The sequence below is a fragment of the Oncorhynchus nerka genome, linkage group LG20 (assembly GCF_034236695.1).
Source record: "Oncorhynchus nerka isolate Pitt River linkage group LG20, Oner_Uvic_2.0, whole genome shotgun sequence".
In the NCBI taxonomy this organism is placed as follows: Eukaryota; Metazoa; Chordata; class Actinopteri; order Salmoniformes; family Salmonidae; genus Oncorhynchus; species Oncorhynchus nerka.
The window spans coordinates 43,669,335-43,688,511 of record NC_088415.1 but is presented as its reverse complement, the minus strand read 5'-3'; the positions used below and the strand labels follow the sequence as shown (position 1 = coordinate 43,688,511).

The following is a 19,177-nucleotide window of genomic DNA, read 5'->3' as shown; positions in this document are numbered from 1 at the left end:
GCTGAGGGCTGCCACACCCACACAGCAGGCCCCTTGATCTCTAAGGGGGAGGGGCACTCCAAGGGGTCAGGCTGAGGCTGAAGGTGACAAATACCCCAAATACTGTGACGGTAGAATAAAGGCAAAATCCTTATTTTATTTTTGTGTATCTGTTTAAAAGAAGCACAATGGAAATAAGTCAGTGACTTATTCTTGAAGTGTGTTTTTTTCTCTCTAAATGATTCATAAATTCAATCAATGTATCATCGCCATGATCATACAGCTTGTTGGGTTATTATACAGCGATACGGATTATTAACCAATGGGAGGTCCTCAACTAAAAGAATTGAGCCACCTAGAATCTGATGGAATCGTGTGTAATATACAGGTCATACGGAGTCCTGGAGACTCAGGAGCCCTTGAACCACATAACCCAGAGATGACTCATCATGAGTCACGAGTCCAGTGGTGAGTTCCATGCCGATAGCTTCATCGCCGTCAACTGGAATGACCAGAGTGCCATTGTACGTAGTATATCAGTTTTCATTGACTGTAGTACTGCCAATGGCCTTAAAATCTAAATAAAGATTTTGCCTTTGTTAGAATCCCCCCTCTATCTGTGACTGGTCTGGTCAGCTTTGGATGTTGTGTTCTTTGCAGTGAGTTTGACCAGTATGGTCTGGTTGGCTGGTTGGAGGTGCCTTCACATGTTTTTACTGTGCACCACTGTTTTCCCTTTGTTAAGGAACTGGTGCTCTCTCTCTTCCCAGTCTCACCACCTGAACAATGGCAGCGTGAGGAGATCGGGCCAAACTTTTTGTGTTTGCCGTTCTAAGAACTATTAGATGGACATCTGTAATGTTGAATCAATGAGATACTGAAGTACCATTTAGTCACGTCAGGGTGGGGGGTCAATTCTATTTCAATTCAGGAAGTAAACGGAAATTACTAATGATGAAAATTGACATTGGAATTTCAGTTGACTTCCTAAATTGACGGAAAAAGTCATTGCCACAACTGGCCTTGCTCTCCTCTCTTCACTATATACCTACTGGTTCTGCTTTCCAGACTCATGGTACTCCGACACCCATTGTGTCTGAGATACAACAGGAAGTGGCTACTGTACAGGCCTGCTGGTCACAGCAGCTCCCCTTCATCTTCTAATGACAGACATTGCCTCCTTGAGGTGACCTCATCATTCCTTAACACCCTTCCCTCGCTTCTATACAGTGTATACAGTATGTGCTGCTGCCTATTTATCACCAGACTCTCCTGTTAATGATGACTCTGCAAAAGCTCCCTTTCCACTGAGTGTCTAATCTGACGCTTGAACTTAGTACCAAAGTTCCTAGTCCATTTCCATAGGCTAAAACAGAGCTTAGAGAGTCTGAGGCCCAGCTCTGGGCTAAGCACTTACTGAGCGGTCCAATGCATTATTATCTAGCTATATTACGAAACCTCTGAGATGGAAGCAATTCATTTGTTGACTGTCGGTATGTTGCCTTTCTATGAATGATAAATGTGAAGAATGATGACTAATCAATATTTAAAGTGTCAAGCTTAGGGGAATTGTTTGTGTTGATGACAGAAAAGTCACTCCTGTAAACTTTTATTTTTGGCTAGTGTTATCCCACAAAATCATATTTGCAAGTACAAATAAAACCTGATTAACGCTCATGAATTTAAAAAAAGATATATTTAAGAATAAAAGAACTTGGGCCTCCCGGGTGGCGCAGTGGTTAAGGGCGCTGTACTGCAGCGCCAGCTGTGCCACCAGAGACTCTGGGTTCGGGCCCCGCTCTGTCGTAACCGGCCGCGACCGGGACGTCCGTGGGGCGACGTACAATTGGCCTAGCGTCCTCCGGGTTAGGGAGGCTTGGCCGGTAGGGATATCGTTGTCTCATCGCGCACCAGCGACTCCTGTGGCGGGCCGGGTGTAGTGCGCGCTAACCAAGGTTGCCAGGTGCACAGTGTTTCCTCCGACACATTGGTGCGGCTGGATTCCGGGTTGGATGTGCACTGTGTTAAGAAGCAGTGCGTCTTGGTTGGGTTGTGTATCGGAGGACGCATGACTTTCAACCTTCGTCTCTCCCGAGCCCGTATGGGAGTTGTAGCGATGAGACAAGATAGGAGCTACTAAAGAATTGTATACCACGAAATTGGGGAGAAAAAGGGGTAAAATTCAAAAATATATTACATTTTTTAAAGAACTCGGGCCCCATGACTGAGTGGCAGGTGCGGTACTGTGTGTGAGAGTGGGGGAGCAAGGTGAAGCTATTTATTTATTTTTACTTCACCTTTATTTAACCAGGTAGGCTAGTTGAGAACAAGTTCTCATTTACAACTGCGACCTGGCCAAGATAAAGCGTAGCAATTCGACACATACAACAACACAGAGTTACACATGGAATAAACAGAAAATACAGTCAATAATACAGTAGAACAAAAGAAAACAAAAAGTCTATATACAGTGAGTGCAAATGAGGTAAGTTAAGGAAATAAATAGGCCGTGGTGGCGAAGTTATTACAATATAGCAATTAAACACTGAAATGGTAGATCGGCAGAAGATGAATGTGCAGGTAGAGATACTGGGGTGCAAAGGAGCAAGATAAATAAATAAAATAAATCAATACAGTATGGGGATGAGGTAGGTAGATAGATGGGCTGTTTACAGATGGGCTATGTACAGGTGCAGTGATCTGTGAGCTGCTCTGACAGCTGGTGCTTAAAGTTAGTGAGGGAGATGGGAGTCTCCAGCTTCAGAGATTTTTGCAGTTCGTTCCAGTCATGGGCAGCAGAGAACTAGAAGGAAAGACAACCAAAGGAGGAATTGGCTTTGGGGGTGACCAGTGAGATATACCTGCTGGAGTGCGTGCTACGAGTGGGTGATGCTATGGTGACCAGTGAGCTGAGATAAGGCGGGGCTTTACCTAGTAGAGACTTGTAGATAACCTGTAGCCAGTGGGTTTGGCGACGAGTATGAAGCGAGGGCCAACCAACGAGAGCGTACAGGTCGCAATGGTGGGTAGTGTTTGGTGACAAAACGGATGGCACTGTGATAGACTGCATCCAGTTTGTTGAGTAGAGTGTTGGAGGTTATTTTATAGATGACATCATCGAAGTCGAGGATCGGTATGATGGTCAGTTTTACGAGGGTATGTTTGGCAGCATGAGTGAAGGATGCTTTGTTTTGAAATAGGAAGCCATTTCTAGATTCAATTTTGGATTGGAGATGCTTAATGTGAGTCTGGAAGGAGAATTTACAGTCTAACCAGACACCTGGGAATTTGTAGTTGTCCACATATTCTAAGTCACAACCGTCCAGAGTAGTGATGTTGGGCGGGAGGGCAGGTGTGGGCAGCGATCGGTTGAAGAGCATGCATTTGGTTTTACTTGCATTTAAGAGCAGTTGGAGGCCACGGAAGGAGAGTTGTATGGCATTGAAGCTCACTTAGCCCTGACAAATCCTTTCAGTACTTCACAAGTGCATAGCTTAGGGGTTGATTTGGTGTTGGGCCATTGTGTGTGAGAGTGGGGGAGAAGCACCCGTTTCTTTGAGGTTGTGTGTTGTTACCTGTTCCTGTGTGTAACTCTACTGTACTCAGTGTCTCTCCAGTGGTCCTTTAAGTGCCATCCAGTGCCAAATAACTAATGTGTCCAATCTCCCCTTAACCCTCTATCCCAACCCTTTACTACTGTCAGTGTGTGGTTAACTGTATGAATTGTATGCGGCTCCTATTTGATTCTAATGCTGTGTGAATATGATAAGGAGATTTTTGGCAAATCAAAATGACGTACATGTACATATTTACCTGTATTCTTTCTCTTAGGTTCCGTTAAGTTTGTCTGTCTTAAATTATATGGGATATTATGCCTCAGCCGAGCGCCACAGACATGGAGACACAATGTTAGAGGGGCCAGGGTAAGGTTCCACAAGTCTGTTGGGTTTTTATATTAACTTCTACAGGTTGTAACCTCTCTCCTTTCCTCCCTCCCTCCCTCCCCTCTTCCTCCTCCTCCTCCTCCTCCCCAGTCCCCTTCGTTCGCCTGTCTGTATCTGTACTGAATCAGTCGTGTGCTGTGGCAAAACATTTTGGCCTATTTTTCCCTTCCTTTGAGTCTTATGTATTTCTCTTTCTCCTCCTTTTCTCTCTCTCTCTCTCAACCACAAGTTTCTTTGCAGGTACAAAGGAGTTTGTCAAGTCTCGTCCAACTGCCCTAAAATTACAGAAACAAAACCCTCCTCCTGCGGCCTACCTACTACTGCTACTAAAACACTACGCACATAAAACCTATACTAAACATTGACCTTCTCTCTCAATGTATATACATATATAAATGCAATATTATACATGTATATACATACATATAGATTTATGTGTGTATGTCAAGCAACTCTCTCCACCCAATGCCAGCCCTATTGCTCCAAGGGCTCTCGTCTGAGTCTCTCTTCTACTTTTAGAGAATATTCTCACTACTTCTAACAGTTTGGAACTCTTTTGCTTCTCTGTTTGTGTGTAGGTGTCTATAATCAGTCTGGTAGCTAATGCACTGGGCTACTCGGATCTAGGTCCTATTAAATCACTAAGGACACTAAGGGCCTTGAGACCCCTCAGAGCCTTGTCACGTTTTGAAGGGATGAGGGTAAGATCCAGAAGCTAAGCAGCTGATCCTTACGCATGCCCATTCAACAGTTCATTAAAGCATGCTAGGAACTGAAATATTTTCCAAAAAGTCACCAAACTCGATTTTTTTTTAATGACAAAAAATGATACATTTATTTATTGGGGGATTTTTTTTAATAGTAACTTGAAGAAAATAGTCAAGACAAGAAGTCACCTTTTCATGCACACAAATCCTGTACCATACTTTACACATACAATGTATATATAGATATATATATACGCACACGTCATGATGCAGCTGGAAGTGTAATGTTAAATAGTAATGCTACAAAGTTATACAGTATTACCAGCAGGAACTATTTCCCTGGTTTCAATTGAATAAAACAATATAAATACTAATTCATATTTTCAGTATTACTGCTATGAACAGAAAGAAAAGAACAAAAAAGAGTGAACTAGAGGGACGTCACAAAGCTGCCTCATCACATAAAAACGAGTAAAATTAACTGTTATTTTTTGTTTTTTTTGTTTTTTGTTTTAATGATTGGCTCGAGGGATAAGATAAAAATTAATGTTAGTCAACACTACATGTCAACAAAGCCAAACTACATTTCAAAGCCAAACTACATTTCATGGAACATTTGAATCAACAATTGGCTGTTCATTTGGTGTGATTATCAATCTCTGCTTTTAATCGAGAAGCACCCCCCCCCCCCCCCGCCCCACTACCACCACCTGTCCCCAGTTCCCCTAACCCACCCCGACTCTCACCCCAACCACTATACTCACCCTATCATTTAACACATCTATCTGGCACAGAGAACAACCAGTAGGAACCAGGTACCTGGTGGTAAAGACAGGTTACAACTGGTTGTTGTCACCCATAGTCCCTCTTTCTCTCTATCACATGTAGTCCCTTTCTATCTCCCTATCTTGGATTGGTTGCGTTGTCGTCTAGTTTGAGCTTACCACCCTCTCCCTCTCCTGAAGCCTCGTATGTAAGTGCAGCACTGTGCAGCACCCCCTTACCTCTGCCCCTACCTCTCCTCCTAACCTTCCACTGCTCACTCCATCTTTGCCAAGTAGATCTGCTGGGCCTGCAGCAGGTCTCAGTCTGTCTGCTCCTCTCTGTTTCCTGCTTGTCCAGGATCTATCTGCATCATCAGGGACTGAGAAAGAACCACACATACACTCCACATTGTTGTGGGTCTGAGAAGAGAATATTTTCTAAGCTTCTGCCTGTGTCATTGTGATTATCACTTTGTGTGATGTTAAATGGCTGAATCGCAGAGGTCAGTTAGTTCAATGTAGACCAGGGCTTGAATGTGTAGACCGTTGGCCAGATGTGGCCCGAGAGCCGATTTAATGTAAATGCAGACCAGATTCAGTATCTTAGCTTTTTGGTCTTCTTCTTGACCCTAAGGCAGAAGGTTAGTAAATATGCTGATAGGCTGCCATCTCACCTAAGTCATTACTATCCCCATGTCATGACACAAAACATTACATAGCAACTATACTGCAGGTCTTATAGAGCTTCCTGCTTCCTGTTGCCTTCCACTCCCACAGGAAGTAAAACTGGGAGGCAACATTGTTTAGCACACTGGAGCTTTCTCTTATATCTTATATTTTCTCATATAAGAGGAGTGGGTTGGGTTGGGTGGCAGGCAGGCAGGGCCGATATTATATTAAACTACAAGGACCGCATTAGGACAGCACTCGTCTTTCTTAACCCCTAGACAGTCACAGAGCATTTCCCCCATTCCTCTTCATAATGTCCCAAAAATGACAGACCAGGTGTAGTGGCTTAGACGTGTGCTATGCACTACTGTTACTACGGTACAGGAGAGGTAAGATAGCTAATCATCAATTTGACTGACATTTCTGTTCACACTGAAGTGCCCATTCATATTAAATATCCAGTGGCTAAATATGAGGATGACATTGCAAATACGAGCTGATGACATCACAAAACATTTAGGCCCTGGATAGGCTTTATGGATGTAGGCTACTATACGTATGAGTCCACCTCACAAAAATGTACATGGTAGTCATGTTTGTTTAGTTTGCTCAGGTATGAGACTAGCATTGAATTAGAAGGGTTGTATTTCTATGGCAGCTAGACTGGTCAAAATTCCAATGTCATTTTTGGGTGAAAAACCATGGTACATTTTTTAAGGAATGTTGTAGTCAAACATTGCATTGCCCCTATGAATGATCTGATTCATTGGGTCTGTGTGGTAGGAGGTGAGGGTGACCCAGTAGGCCAATACCTGAGGCAGTGATAAAAAAAAATCTAAAATTACGTACTCGCCTATTCAAGACCATGTCTATGTTCATCAATTGAGTTGCTATTTTGTTTTGAAAACTTGAAATTCAAATGGACAAGTCAAAGTAGTAAATACATTGATAGGGAAGTACAAGAATGGAGAGATGACACCGACAACCATAATAATGAAAAGAGATTCTGGAGAGTTAGAATGTTGAGAACTCTTGCTGACTTGAATTTCCTGGCTGTTGCAATGGAAGGTTGTGATTGGAGGAGGCCAATGCAAGTCAACAGCTCTGAGCGAGCAGCATAACACAGCTTTACATTTGAATATATTGCACTGCTTAACATGCAATGATGCAATGGGCTGTTCCTACCTACCTGACTGCCTATGGTCACTTGTTAAATGCTATATCTTTAATTATGCTGCTTTGTAGCCTCGTTTTTTTTCTTTTGGAGCAATGCAATGTACTGTACAAGCATGACACAGTCGCCAAGTCACCCTTACACCTGTCTAACTATATATTTTCTAATGAGCTTGCTCTCTAGTCTTTAGTCCTAAAAAATATTTTTAGATGATTCACTTTAAATGTAAACAAATAAATAAAAATACCTTCCAGCTGCATCATGTAAAAAATGTGCAGCAGACACATTAGCAGGAAACATCATGAGTTACAGACCAATCACGCGGAGACCTTAGAACCATGGGACCTTTAGAATTGAGTTCTGAGAACCGTAAAACAGATGTCTGAGTTCTTAGAACAGAGGGACTGAATTCTAACTCTGCATCATCTACTGGTCTTGATTTGTGTCAAGAAGGTACACAAGTGTCAAATCCACTTGTCAGATAGATATGTAAACATAAAGACAAGCCACATTTTTGTGGCGGTTATCTCTTTATCTCTCTATCCAAAACATTTCTCTCTCTGTTTATTTATCGATTCGAACGGTTCTTGAGATTGCACAACAATGCCATCCATGTAACAACACGCATGTACTCTAATTGCCGATACACTTTATGCACTTTTGAAAGCCATTTTCCCTCTGCTTTGAGAATAGATTTATAATATATGATATATACAGGTATATATATATTATATATGATATAAGGCATGGCCAATTTGATTATATAAGGCATGGCTAATATTACCTTGAATCTTTGAAAACAAGTTCAATTATACTACCTCAGTAGGAGCAAGTAGTTCATTCTCTCAGCATGTGCAGTGATATGTGTTCTCTTATGGGAAAGGTGGGAGGTGTGATGTTAGTGAGATGATGCGGCATACTGCTAACTCTTTACGCATCGTGATTGTTCCTCTCAAACGGTAGCTTTTCCTTCACAGCTATTTCATTTTTCACAATAGATTCTTACGAATGTATTATTAGAGGTCCACGAACAAGCCTTCAGCTAATTCAGTAAGCTATTTTTATAATATTTTTTGGGATGCTCACACAGAATGAAGTTGGCACCCAACTACCTGAAGTGTCCATTCTGGCCATATGGTGTTTATCCAACCCCAGTGCCATAGCAGCCAGTTAGCAGCCAGTATCTCCATATGCCATAATCATTCAAGAGGAACAGTCAAAAGCCTGTAGTTAACACTTCCAATAACATGTAGAAAGAGAGTACCCATAATTTACATGTTAACCTCTAAGAGAAGAGTTAACCTATATTTTTGGTTAAAATAAAGACATCCACTTCCGCTAAGCACTAAAAGCATTTGTAAGTAATATTTCTCCAAGAACCAATGGGTAAATCAATAAATATCCATCATTGACATGACCGTTGAACAGCTCCCAAAATCCCCGACTGTAGCTTTAAATAATCGTTGCAATGTCCTGCACGTTGCTGAGAGAATGCTGATCGGGAAGCTCTCGTTCTGCTCTCTGTCTGCCTGACTGTATGCAAGGAGGGAATATGGCTCCACAAAACAAGTCTGTCTGCTAAAAACAGATGACATGCATGCTTAGCTCAGCTGTGTGCCTGAGAGCTGCTGGTCTGGTCGGCCTGCCTTACACTGTTAGTGAGCTAGTGGTAAACCCCACTATGCACTACCCTCTTAGAAAAAAGGGTTCCCGAAGGGTTCTACTTGGAACCAAAAGGGTTCTACCTCAAACCAACAAGGGTTCTTCAAAGAGTTCTTCTTTGGGGACAGCCAAATGACCCTTTTAGGTTCGAGAGAGTGTAGAATGCTGAGCTTAGTGCACATCAGTGTATGGAAGGCCAGACTGGGGGGTGTTGTGGAAGTGGGACGTAGTCTATGTGTTGTGCCTCAAATTGCACCCTATTCCCTATGTAGTGAACTACTTTTAACCAGAAAGTGCACTACTTTTGTAATATAGTAATGCGCTATACAGTATAGGGAATATGGTGCTATTTAGGATGCACCCTATGGATCAGAATGCTTTCCATTGCATTGAAATTATAATGTTAGTCTGGGTGGAGGGTGTGTAGAGTCTGTTTTATGAAAAGGGACAGAGGGAGGGTGGTGAATGTTTGGGAAGAGATGAGGCCGCATACTGGTGTGGCAAAACACTTGTAGTTCAATTTGTTTGACAGTTATATGCTCACTCTAAAGGAAGGTGTGGCGTTTGTGCGCAGACTCCTTAGGCAACCCTAGCGGTGTGCTCGAACAGATCCTAGACTATTCGTTCTAATTAGAACAGAACTGATACTGCTCTTTTGCTGTTATACTATATTATATATGATTTTACTAAACTATACTATATTATACTGTAATATACTATATGATACTGTACTACACTATACTATACTGCTGTATTACATTATACGATACTCTACTATACTACAATATACACAAACATACTCTAAATTGTACTCTAACTATATTCTTAACCGTAGTGTAAACTATACTATACTTGATACAAATATTATAATAATGTTGAAACACAATTTGTTATGTGACTCCAATAATAAAACATGTCAAATTCAATTCCGCTACCACTTTCTGCTATAAGATGCCATGGCAGTATGCTGCTGCTCTGATGGGGGTTGATAGGTATCATGGAGTATGTTTTGTCTCTCACACTGTTCTATCCTCCTGTCTCCTCCGTCGGGTCGGGTCTAGGTGGTAGTCAACGCCCTGGTGGGAGCCATCCCCTCCATTATGAATGTGTTGCTGGTTTGCCTCATCTTTTGGCTGATTTTCAGTATCATGGGAGTCAACTTGTTTGCGGGCAAGTACTACTACTGTTTCAACCAGACCTCAGAGGATAACTTTCTTGCCACCGAGGTCAACAACAAGACACAGTGCCTGGCCCTTATTAATCAGAACTTCACTGAGGTCAGGTGGAAGAATGTCAAGATCAACTTTGACAATGTTGGCGCTGGATACCTGGCTCTGCTTCAAGTGGTGAGATTGTCACTTCATCCCCTCTCTCTCTATTACACCCCCACCCCCCACACACACACGTCTATTCACAGTTTTTAACCTATTTTGTCATGTTGTGTCTACTCTTCTCTCTTCCTTCCATCCTCTTTCACAGCGCTCTGAGGCTCTTCTCTCTCCCTCTATTCCTCTCCTTTATGCATTTGTCCATTTATTGGTTCTTTATACTGTTTTCCACATGCCCTCATTTCTTACCATGTACAAGCTCTTCTCCAGGACACACGTCAAATTTGGGTTTGAGTTTGACATTTTTTATTTTCCTTCATATGAAAACGAGACTTAACTTTTTTTTGTGTTTTGAATATTCTAAGTTAATCGGATCTCTTTGCCTCCAAAGGCAACATTCAAAGGCTGGATGGATATCATGTACGCAGCCATAGACTCCAGGAGAGTGGAGGACCAGCCCATCTATGAAGACAACCTCTACATGTACATCTACTTCGTCATCTTCATCATCTTCGGATCCTTCTTCACCCTCAACCTCTTCATTGGTGTCATCATTGACAACTTCAACCAACAGAAAAAAAAGATAAGACCTATTTTCTCTCTTCCTCTTCCTCCTCCTTGTCCTCCTCTTTTTGCTAAAACCCTAGAGCATATTATATACTGCTTTGTTGTAGAAAAAAAATGTATAATGGCTCAAACATGCTTATAACATGTTATAAAGCATTATACCTGGTCATATGAAAGTATCACAGTTTAATGTAGTTATTTACACTGTTTGCATACGGCTCTGAATGTGTAATGCGGCTAATGGTATTGTTATCAACGTTTGGCTAATGGCTTAGTGCTGTATTATTGGTTAGGGTTAGGTTTGGGTTGTAACCAAATGTTTGTGTGCCCCTATACTTTGGAGGTCAGGACATCTTCATGACAGAGGAACAGAAGAAGTACTACAATGCCATGAAGAAACTGGGTTCAAAGAAGCCCCAGAAACCCATTCCCAGACCACAGGTTGGCTGTTGCTCTCTGCCTTTATTAGCCGGGCTTTATGGAGTGATATTAGTACCAACGGTTTGTTGGCAGTAATATCACTCCATATTTGTTTAGCCAGCTCAACACACATTATGGGACAAGGCTAGGCCTTTGTGGTGTACAACACTGCCACAAAAGAATGAAATCAGTATTGTCAGTATTTCATTGTTGACGGAACCCTGAATAGTGATATGGAAAGATGACAGAGACTATCGCCTTGTTGCTAGCGCCTACTCAACTTTGCAGTTTTCGGCTGTTTTTAGTGGGGGTTTCTTTTTGTTGCATTATTTGAACTATTCTCATGTGTCCTTTTTTATTCTTGTATGTGTTATATTTTACATGACTTAGTATGCATAACTGCATTGTTGAGGAAGAGCTTGCAAGGAAGCATTTCACTGTACTTTTTACACCTGCTGTATCCTGTGCATGTGACAAATAAACTCTGATTTGAGGCTAACACTGAAATATTGATTTCAATCGATTGTGACAAGTGTTTCCCTGCGATTAACAAAATGTGTGTGTGTGTCGTCGTCGTCGTTGTTGTTGTTGTTGTTGTTGTCTGTGTGTGTGTGTGTGTGTTTTCTCTGCATGCGTACGTTTCTGTCTGTGTGTGTGTGTGTGTGTGTGTGTCTTGCTGTTGTCTCCTTGTCTCTACAGAACTATATCCAAGGGTTGGTGTTTGACTTTGTGACCCAGCAAGTCTTCGACATCTCCATTATGATGTTGATCTGCCTCAACATGGTCACCATGATGGTGGAGACAGACGACCAATCGGACGAGACGGAGAACATCCTCTATTGGGTCAACTTCATTTTCATCGTGGCTTTCACCATCGAGTTCGTCCTGAAACTCTTCGCCCTGCGCCACTACTACTTCACCAATGGCTGGAACGTGTTCGACACGGTCGTGGTCATCCTGTCCATCGCTGGTAAGTAGAGTGAGGCTGTGTAAGAAGTGTGAGGCTCTGTCTAGAATGGCACTCACTTCCTTATGTAGTGCACTACTTACTGGCCAGGACGCAGCGAAAAAGTACATTCTGTTAGCACTACATCAAAACGCACTGATGAAGTCCTTTTTGTGGAAACAATCCGCTGGTGGGGAAATGGCATATTTTCTTTATGCGGATTACAGAATATTCGCATGAAATTCTGGAGCCAATTGGATGGAAACGTAACTATAATTCCAGAAATCGTAGCTGGGAAGAGACATTTTGAAGGTAGACACTGGGTTGAGTCATTTCTGCTGACTGTGTGCTCTGTCTTGTCTCTACCCTCTCCCTCCACAGGCATGTTCCTGGCTGACATCATTGAGAAGTACTTCGTTTCACCAACCCTTTTCAGGGTTATCCGATTGGCTCGAATCGGCCGCATCCTGCGTCTGATCAAAGGAGCCAAGGGCATACGGACTTTACTCTTCGCCTTGATGATGTCACTTCCAGCCCTGTTCAACATTGGCCTCCTGCTCTTCCTGGTCATGTTCATCTTCAGCATCTTCGGAATGTCCAACTTTGGCTACGTCAAACACGGGGCCGGGATAGACGATATGTATAACTTTGAGACCTTCGGGAACAGCATGATCTGCTTATTCATGATCACTACTTCTGCAGGCTGGGATGGTCTCTTGCTCCCAATCCTCAACTACCCTCCTGACTGTGACCCAACCATGGAGAACCCAGGTGCACCGTCTACAGGCAACTGCGGCAACCCCTCAGTCGGCATATTTTTCTTTGTCATGTATATCATTATTTCCTTCCTTGTCGTAGTCAATATGTACATCGCCATCATCTTAGAGAATTTCAGTGTAGCGACAGAAGAGAGCGCCGACCCGCTCAGTGAAGACGACTTCGAGACCTTCTATGAAATCTGGGAGAAATTCGACCCCTCCGCTTCCCAGTTCATCACCTTCCAAAAACTGGGTGACTTTGCCGACACCCTGGAGCACCCTTTCCGCGTTCCCAAACCCAACACCATCGAGCTGATCGCAATGGACATGCCCATGGTCAGCGGCGACCGCATCCACTGCCTGGACATCCTGTTTGCCTTCACCAAGCGTGTGCTGGGCGACAGTGGGGAGCTGGACATGCTACGCACGCAGATGGAGGAGCGCTTCGTGGCGGCTAACCCGTCCAAGGTCTCATACGAGCCCATCACTTCTACACTGCGCCGGCGCCAGGAGGACGTATCCGCACGGTGCATCCAGAAAGCCTACCGCGCTCACCTGCTTAAACGGGGCTTCATCTGCAAGCGCAGGCCCAAGACCAAGCTGGAGAATGGTGGGACCAACAACGAGGAGAAGAAAGAGAGCACACCCTCCACCGCCTCTCTTCCCTCATACGACAGCGTGACTAAACCTGACAAGGAGAAACAGGAGGAGAACGAGGGAGAGAGGAAAGAGAAGGACAGAAACCAAAAAGATGAGCGGGAATCGAAGTGTTAGTTAGGGTTCAGTGACTGTCATTAGCAAATTAAGACACACAACGAGAACAGACTCTGAGCCCAACAAACAGACAACTGTATAAAAAGATCATTTGCAAGTTAAAAAAAAAATGTGCGAAAACTATATATAAAAAAAAATGTTTACGGACTTAAATACAATACAAAATGAAGGATCGAGATTCGTCGTTGGATACTTAGGGTCGGCTGAAGAAAACCACCGATGGCGATGTACATGTTGCCCACGATAAGGATTTAGTTAGGACACCATCATTATCACAAAAGGATTTTACTGCCTAATGATGAATTTCTTCTTTATATCTTGGAAATAATGTGAGGAAGAACCATGATAATATAAATCATTATCAATAATAACTCAATAATAATAAAAGTGTGCCCGCCATTGACATATTACATATATGTTGGGTATTGTCAGGGGAAAAAAGGGACAGAAACCCTTGCAAACAAAATGGAGGGAGATTTATTGGAGCAAATAGTCTCTGACTGCCACCACCCTGTGTGGACGAGCCCCTGCAGCGAAAGGTCCACCACTATGGGAGCACCCCAGGAGTGGAACGGAACGGAACACTACAGAACCCTCTAGAACTGTTCTACTACGCAGTCTGACTGGGCCTCTGGAACATCCAGTTCCTGTACCGTCCTTCTTATCAAGGAAACACATACAATAATCAACATCTAAGCAAGTTTTAAATACAAAAGAATGAGAGATTAGAGAAAGAAGGGAAAACCCCCCCAGAACAGTAGAAAAAGGGTTTTTACTTTTCCTTTGTTTGTGCTGAATATACTTGCGTCTTTACATTATTTGAGCAGCAAAAAAAAGACAGAACAAATAACGTTTAGCCCCATGTCACACTTGCCTCTTCTCATCTTCTCTCTCTTTGTTATACCGACATAATGGAAAATACATTTTCTACATGGGCTTTCACACTGTCACACTGGGTAGGGGGCATTAGTCCGCGTTTTGACTTGGGCTGAACAAGGGCGGGGACTCGCTCTGACCGACCGAGTCTCAGATAACTAATAATTATTGTGCTCGTTCAATGCATAGAAATGACTTGCATGAAGGCATGTTTTGATCAGGAATCATGCATGACGTAATCATAGTCCACAAGACACGAATTCTCTGACCACTACAATGGCTTGACCATACGTTTGAGGCCGTCCACTGGAAAAATGTATATGAGAAATATAACTGGAAAATGATTTTATATATATATATATATATATATATATATACATCTATATATACAATATTGAAGGAATAAAGTGGTATGACCTACCCTTTACTATAATGTTGCTTTTCAACTGCCAGACCAATCTTTTTATGAAGCCCGTTGGGATTTTAACAGGGGATGTAGTGAGGCACTCAGAGGCAAAGCTTTATTCAGGCACATTTATGAAAAATAGAAACTAGAAGGGTTTTCTGCTGCTCTGTTTGTGCTGAGAGGGATAGGGAAAGTTGCTGCTGAGTTGTACCAAGAGTATATCTTCAGGATGAGGATGCACAGATTTAGAAAAAAAAACTTTTCAGACCATTCTAAGGAAACCAAATCTGGGGCTTAGCAACATACCTTGATTTACCTTTTGACATCCAACGGTTACCACCCTTGCCTGTGTTACTATGGTTACCAGTCTTAGCTGTGTTTACTACGGCTACTCCCCTTACCTGTGGTCTCCAACCAACTCCGTCTTGTTGTTGTTGCTGTGGCAGTACGAACAGGCAATGTTTGATGCCATATCCTGTATAGCCATATCCTTTACAGATTTGTGTGTAGCGAGCTCAAGTGTCAGTTGACATGTTTAACTCCTCCAATGCTTTGTCTATCTGTGGACAGAGAAGAGAGAGTGTCATCTGTAGGGGGAGATGTAACCGATTTTGAAACAGCTGTTTGAAATGTACTAAAGATATAGCGATGCTTCCATAGATTCGTTCTTCTTTTCCTATCTGTTTCGTCCACTTCTGTCCTCTGTCACTCAGTTTAGTTCCCTATTAGAATATTGTTCACTGTGACCCAGTGGTACATCGATGGCCTTTTCCAGACACTTTGAGTTGCCAGCTCTGAAGTAAATAGATGTACCTTCTCTGAATCTGATGTCCTTCTTGCAGTGCAATCATTCTCAGAAGAAAGCTCAAATTTTCGAGCAGTGAGAATGTATGTGGCGTAGCCTTCTATAAAGCAGCACAGATGCGTACTGTAGAAGTAACATAGAGGACAGATAGAGGATACATAGAGCAGATGCAGCAAGACATGCTCAGTCACTCCTGGCATGATGTGCTGTAGGACTAAAAGACGGTCGTTCATGGAAGGTTTGTAAGAGAATAAAAACGGATCTGATTTGATAGGCTTAATTAGGGAGGTGGAGGATGGTATAACAATGGACCAATGGAGAGACTCGACAGATCCTCTCCCGGACCCTCCACAGTTTCTAGACTGACTGCCATGAATGAAAATGATCAGAGAAAGTCAAGACGGCGAGCCAGAGCAGCAGGGAGAATAGTGATTTTGTCTTCTTAGGAGTGAGTGCTGAAAGTCCCATGTTTGTCAGTGTATCATTGCGCTTTGTGGGACCGCTTCAACACTGTTTGTAGTGTATGGATGTTGGACCCAGGCTTGCATCACCATGTCATATGCTAGCAGGCTGTTATTTTATTGGTCCCCTGCTGTATGTTTGATAAATGAAAAATCTGCCTGGGGGTAAGCTCAAAGTGGCGTGAACCGTCCAACCGTAGTTTCTCACAGATAGTCTGTGAGACTTCTATCAGATAGGCCTTGTATGATCAACTCGTATCAACTCATGGTAAGTTGATTCATGGTTCACAGTAGAATCGTGCCTTTAAGAACACGTGAGGCGTTTTCAAAGGCAGTTTGAAGCTACTACGACTCAGATGAAACAAGATGAGAACGCGAGCGCTAGGCCAGGCCAGGCCAGCGTAGGCCCGGACCAACGATACGAGTCAGATCTCTGTGAGTGACAGGCAGGTTAGACAAGATGAGACATAATATTAACACTTCCTCTTTAAGGTGTCTGCTGTTTTTTTTTACACAGGCGTGATGGTCGGTCCTCTATACAAACAAACAAACAAACAAACGGATGCCTGGTCGAACAACGACCTGGTATCTACAGACACACCACTAAAGCCATTGTGGTGTGTTGATTGAACACTGCCTGTACCCGTACCTGATATCCCCATGTCCTGTCTATTATAATACTATCTAGAGGACTGTTTACAATATGAAGACATGTCTCCAGATAACGTCCGTCTGTTTGGCTGCTGCACACTTAAAACCAAATACATTCCCGATTGATCGTTCACTGACGATACAACCATAAGAGCGAACAATGCCATCCAATTTTAACCCGTGTTCATTTTGGATGTGATGTTTTAGATGAGTGATGCATTGATCATTGAACTTACTTGGAGAGAGAGAGAAAAAAAAATGAACAAAAACAAGAAATATATGTACAGTGCAGGCTATGGTGGCACAATCACTGAAAAGGAAGGAACATTTTGAGAGAAACTATAAATAATGTACTATATTCTTTTATTTTATCGGCATGCTTTGTTGTGTTTTTTGTAAATACGGAGTTTTAAAAAGTTACCACTAATAATGTAAAATGAAACAATAACAGTATAGAATGGCTTCCAGCTATGCCCTTTGTCACATTTGTTACCTTTTGGATTTTTTGAGACACTTTTCACTTTGTTGACGGAAATTGAATGAATATATAGATATTATATAATACAAAAATATATATACATGTATACATATATATGTCTATATGTATATACATATTACAAAAGAACACTGTTTGTTTGTCACATTTGATTTATGTGCAACATGTTCAGTGGCTGTCTACAACTGGTTGGTTTCCAGCACCCTACTGTATGTGTTGGGGAATAGCTCATACAATGTCACTGGAGCTGCTGCCATGGATTGTAGCCTGATATGATTAGAGGTTTATGCTACCAGCACATTTCTCCTGCAAACGTTTCATACTTTTTCACCTTCACTTAACAAACACAAACACAGAATACACACACACACACACACACACACACACACGCACACACACACACATCCAAATAGACACACAACTATTCACTCACCAACCTAACTAATCAGTAATTTGTCCCAACAAGATGAAGTAGGTTGGATGTGACTGCCTCTCGCAGTGAAGATGGAGTATGTCTATCCCAACCGAGGCGTAGTAGATCTATCTATAGATACGTCCAACGCTCTAGTATCTATCTATCTACACATAAGGTCTAGCAGGCCAATCTATCGTTACATGTCAATGTAAATGTATCTATCCACACCTACAGCCACAAAGCCTAATAGGAGTAACTACCCACACATAAATACAGCCACACATCAGTACTGTTACAGTTCAACACTTCAATGTCTGATCATTTGTGCTTCAATCGTCTCTCACTTTTACTTTGAATGGTTTGTTTCTAATCTAGTGTTTAACTCCACTCATTGGCATGTGCCTTTTTCTGCTTTTTTCTGTGATTTTTGGGAAGATGATAATACCACACTTAAATGTTCAAAACTGTGTAAAGAGGGAAAAGGTGAGGGTGGGGTGGTCGTTGAGTTGAAACGTATGGAGCACAACATATATCGGGGACTCGAGGCTACAGCACGACACCGTCTGGTCGTACCATACGGCGCAAGGAGTCAGAAATTATACTGCCGAGGATCAGATCATCCTAACAACTATTACAGGCGAGAAAACAAACTAACACTTCTTCTCTTCTAGATAGGCTTCAACAATGTGATGTTACCTAACAAAACAGCTCAAACTCAAAATGTTATGTTTCTTGTGCTTATGTGTGTCACCCACTTCTATCGCTTGTGAAAAAGCAGCTTGCCTTCTATATTTCTGTTCTTTCCATCTGAAATTTATTTTTGTATCAATATTGAATTAATTAAATTACGGGACTCTTGTTTTCTTTTTTTTCTTTCTTTTTTTTTTGGCATGGATTTATTACAGGCTTTTCTCTTTTTTTGCTGAAAAATAATTAAAAAGTGCTTTTCAAACTGTTGTTTATCATTTGAACACCGTGATATAAAACAGGATATATACAGTATGATGGTAGTGATGCACAACCACTTGGACTCTTAGTAAGAACCTTATGAAAGATTGTCTTCATTTGAGCACGAACCTTTTTATTACCAATAAAGCAGCCTTCCAGTTACAAACTGTATTGTCCATGGGTTATTTTTAACTATAGATCAAGATTCAGAATATCAGTATTCTACAGTACAGAAGACTTCTACAATATTGTGATTTATTAAAGCAATTGGTTGAGATTTCAAAATATTTCCACATGCAGTGCCTTCGAACGTATTCAGACCCCTTGACTTTTTCCACATTTTGTTATGTTACAGCCTTATACCAAAATTGATTACATTGTTTTTTTGCCTCATCAATATACACACAATACCCCATAATGAGACAGC

The 19,177-nt window shown here is 42.1% G+C and overlaps 1 protein-coding gene across 1 annotated transcript in view; it reads left to right on the top strand.

Moving 5' to 3' along the window:
* LOC115102663 (sodium channel protein type 8 subunit alpha-like) overlaps positions 1–18,910 on the top strand; it is a 90,523-nt gene extending 71,613 nt beyond the window's left edge. The window contains exons 21-26 of the mRNA XM_065005528.1: positions 4,502–4,624; positions 9,961–10,245; positions 10,619–10,810; positions 11,131–11,235; positions 11,914–12,184; positions 12,542–18,910. Of these exons, the coding sequence (XP_064861600.1) occupies positions 4,502–4,624; positions 9,961–10,245; positions 10,619–10,810; positions 11,131–11,235; positions 11,914–12,184; positions 12,542–13,692 (2,127 nt within the window). The 3' untranslated portion in view covers positions 13,693–18,910. The remainder of the gene's footprint in view (positions 1–4,501; positions 4,625–9,960; positions 10,246–10,618; positions 10,811–11,130; positions 11,236–11,913; positions 12,185–12,541) is intronic.
* The last annotated feature ends 267 nt before the right edge of the window (positions 18,911–19,177 follow it).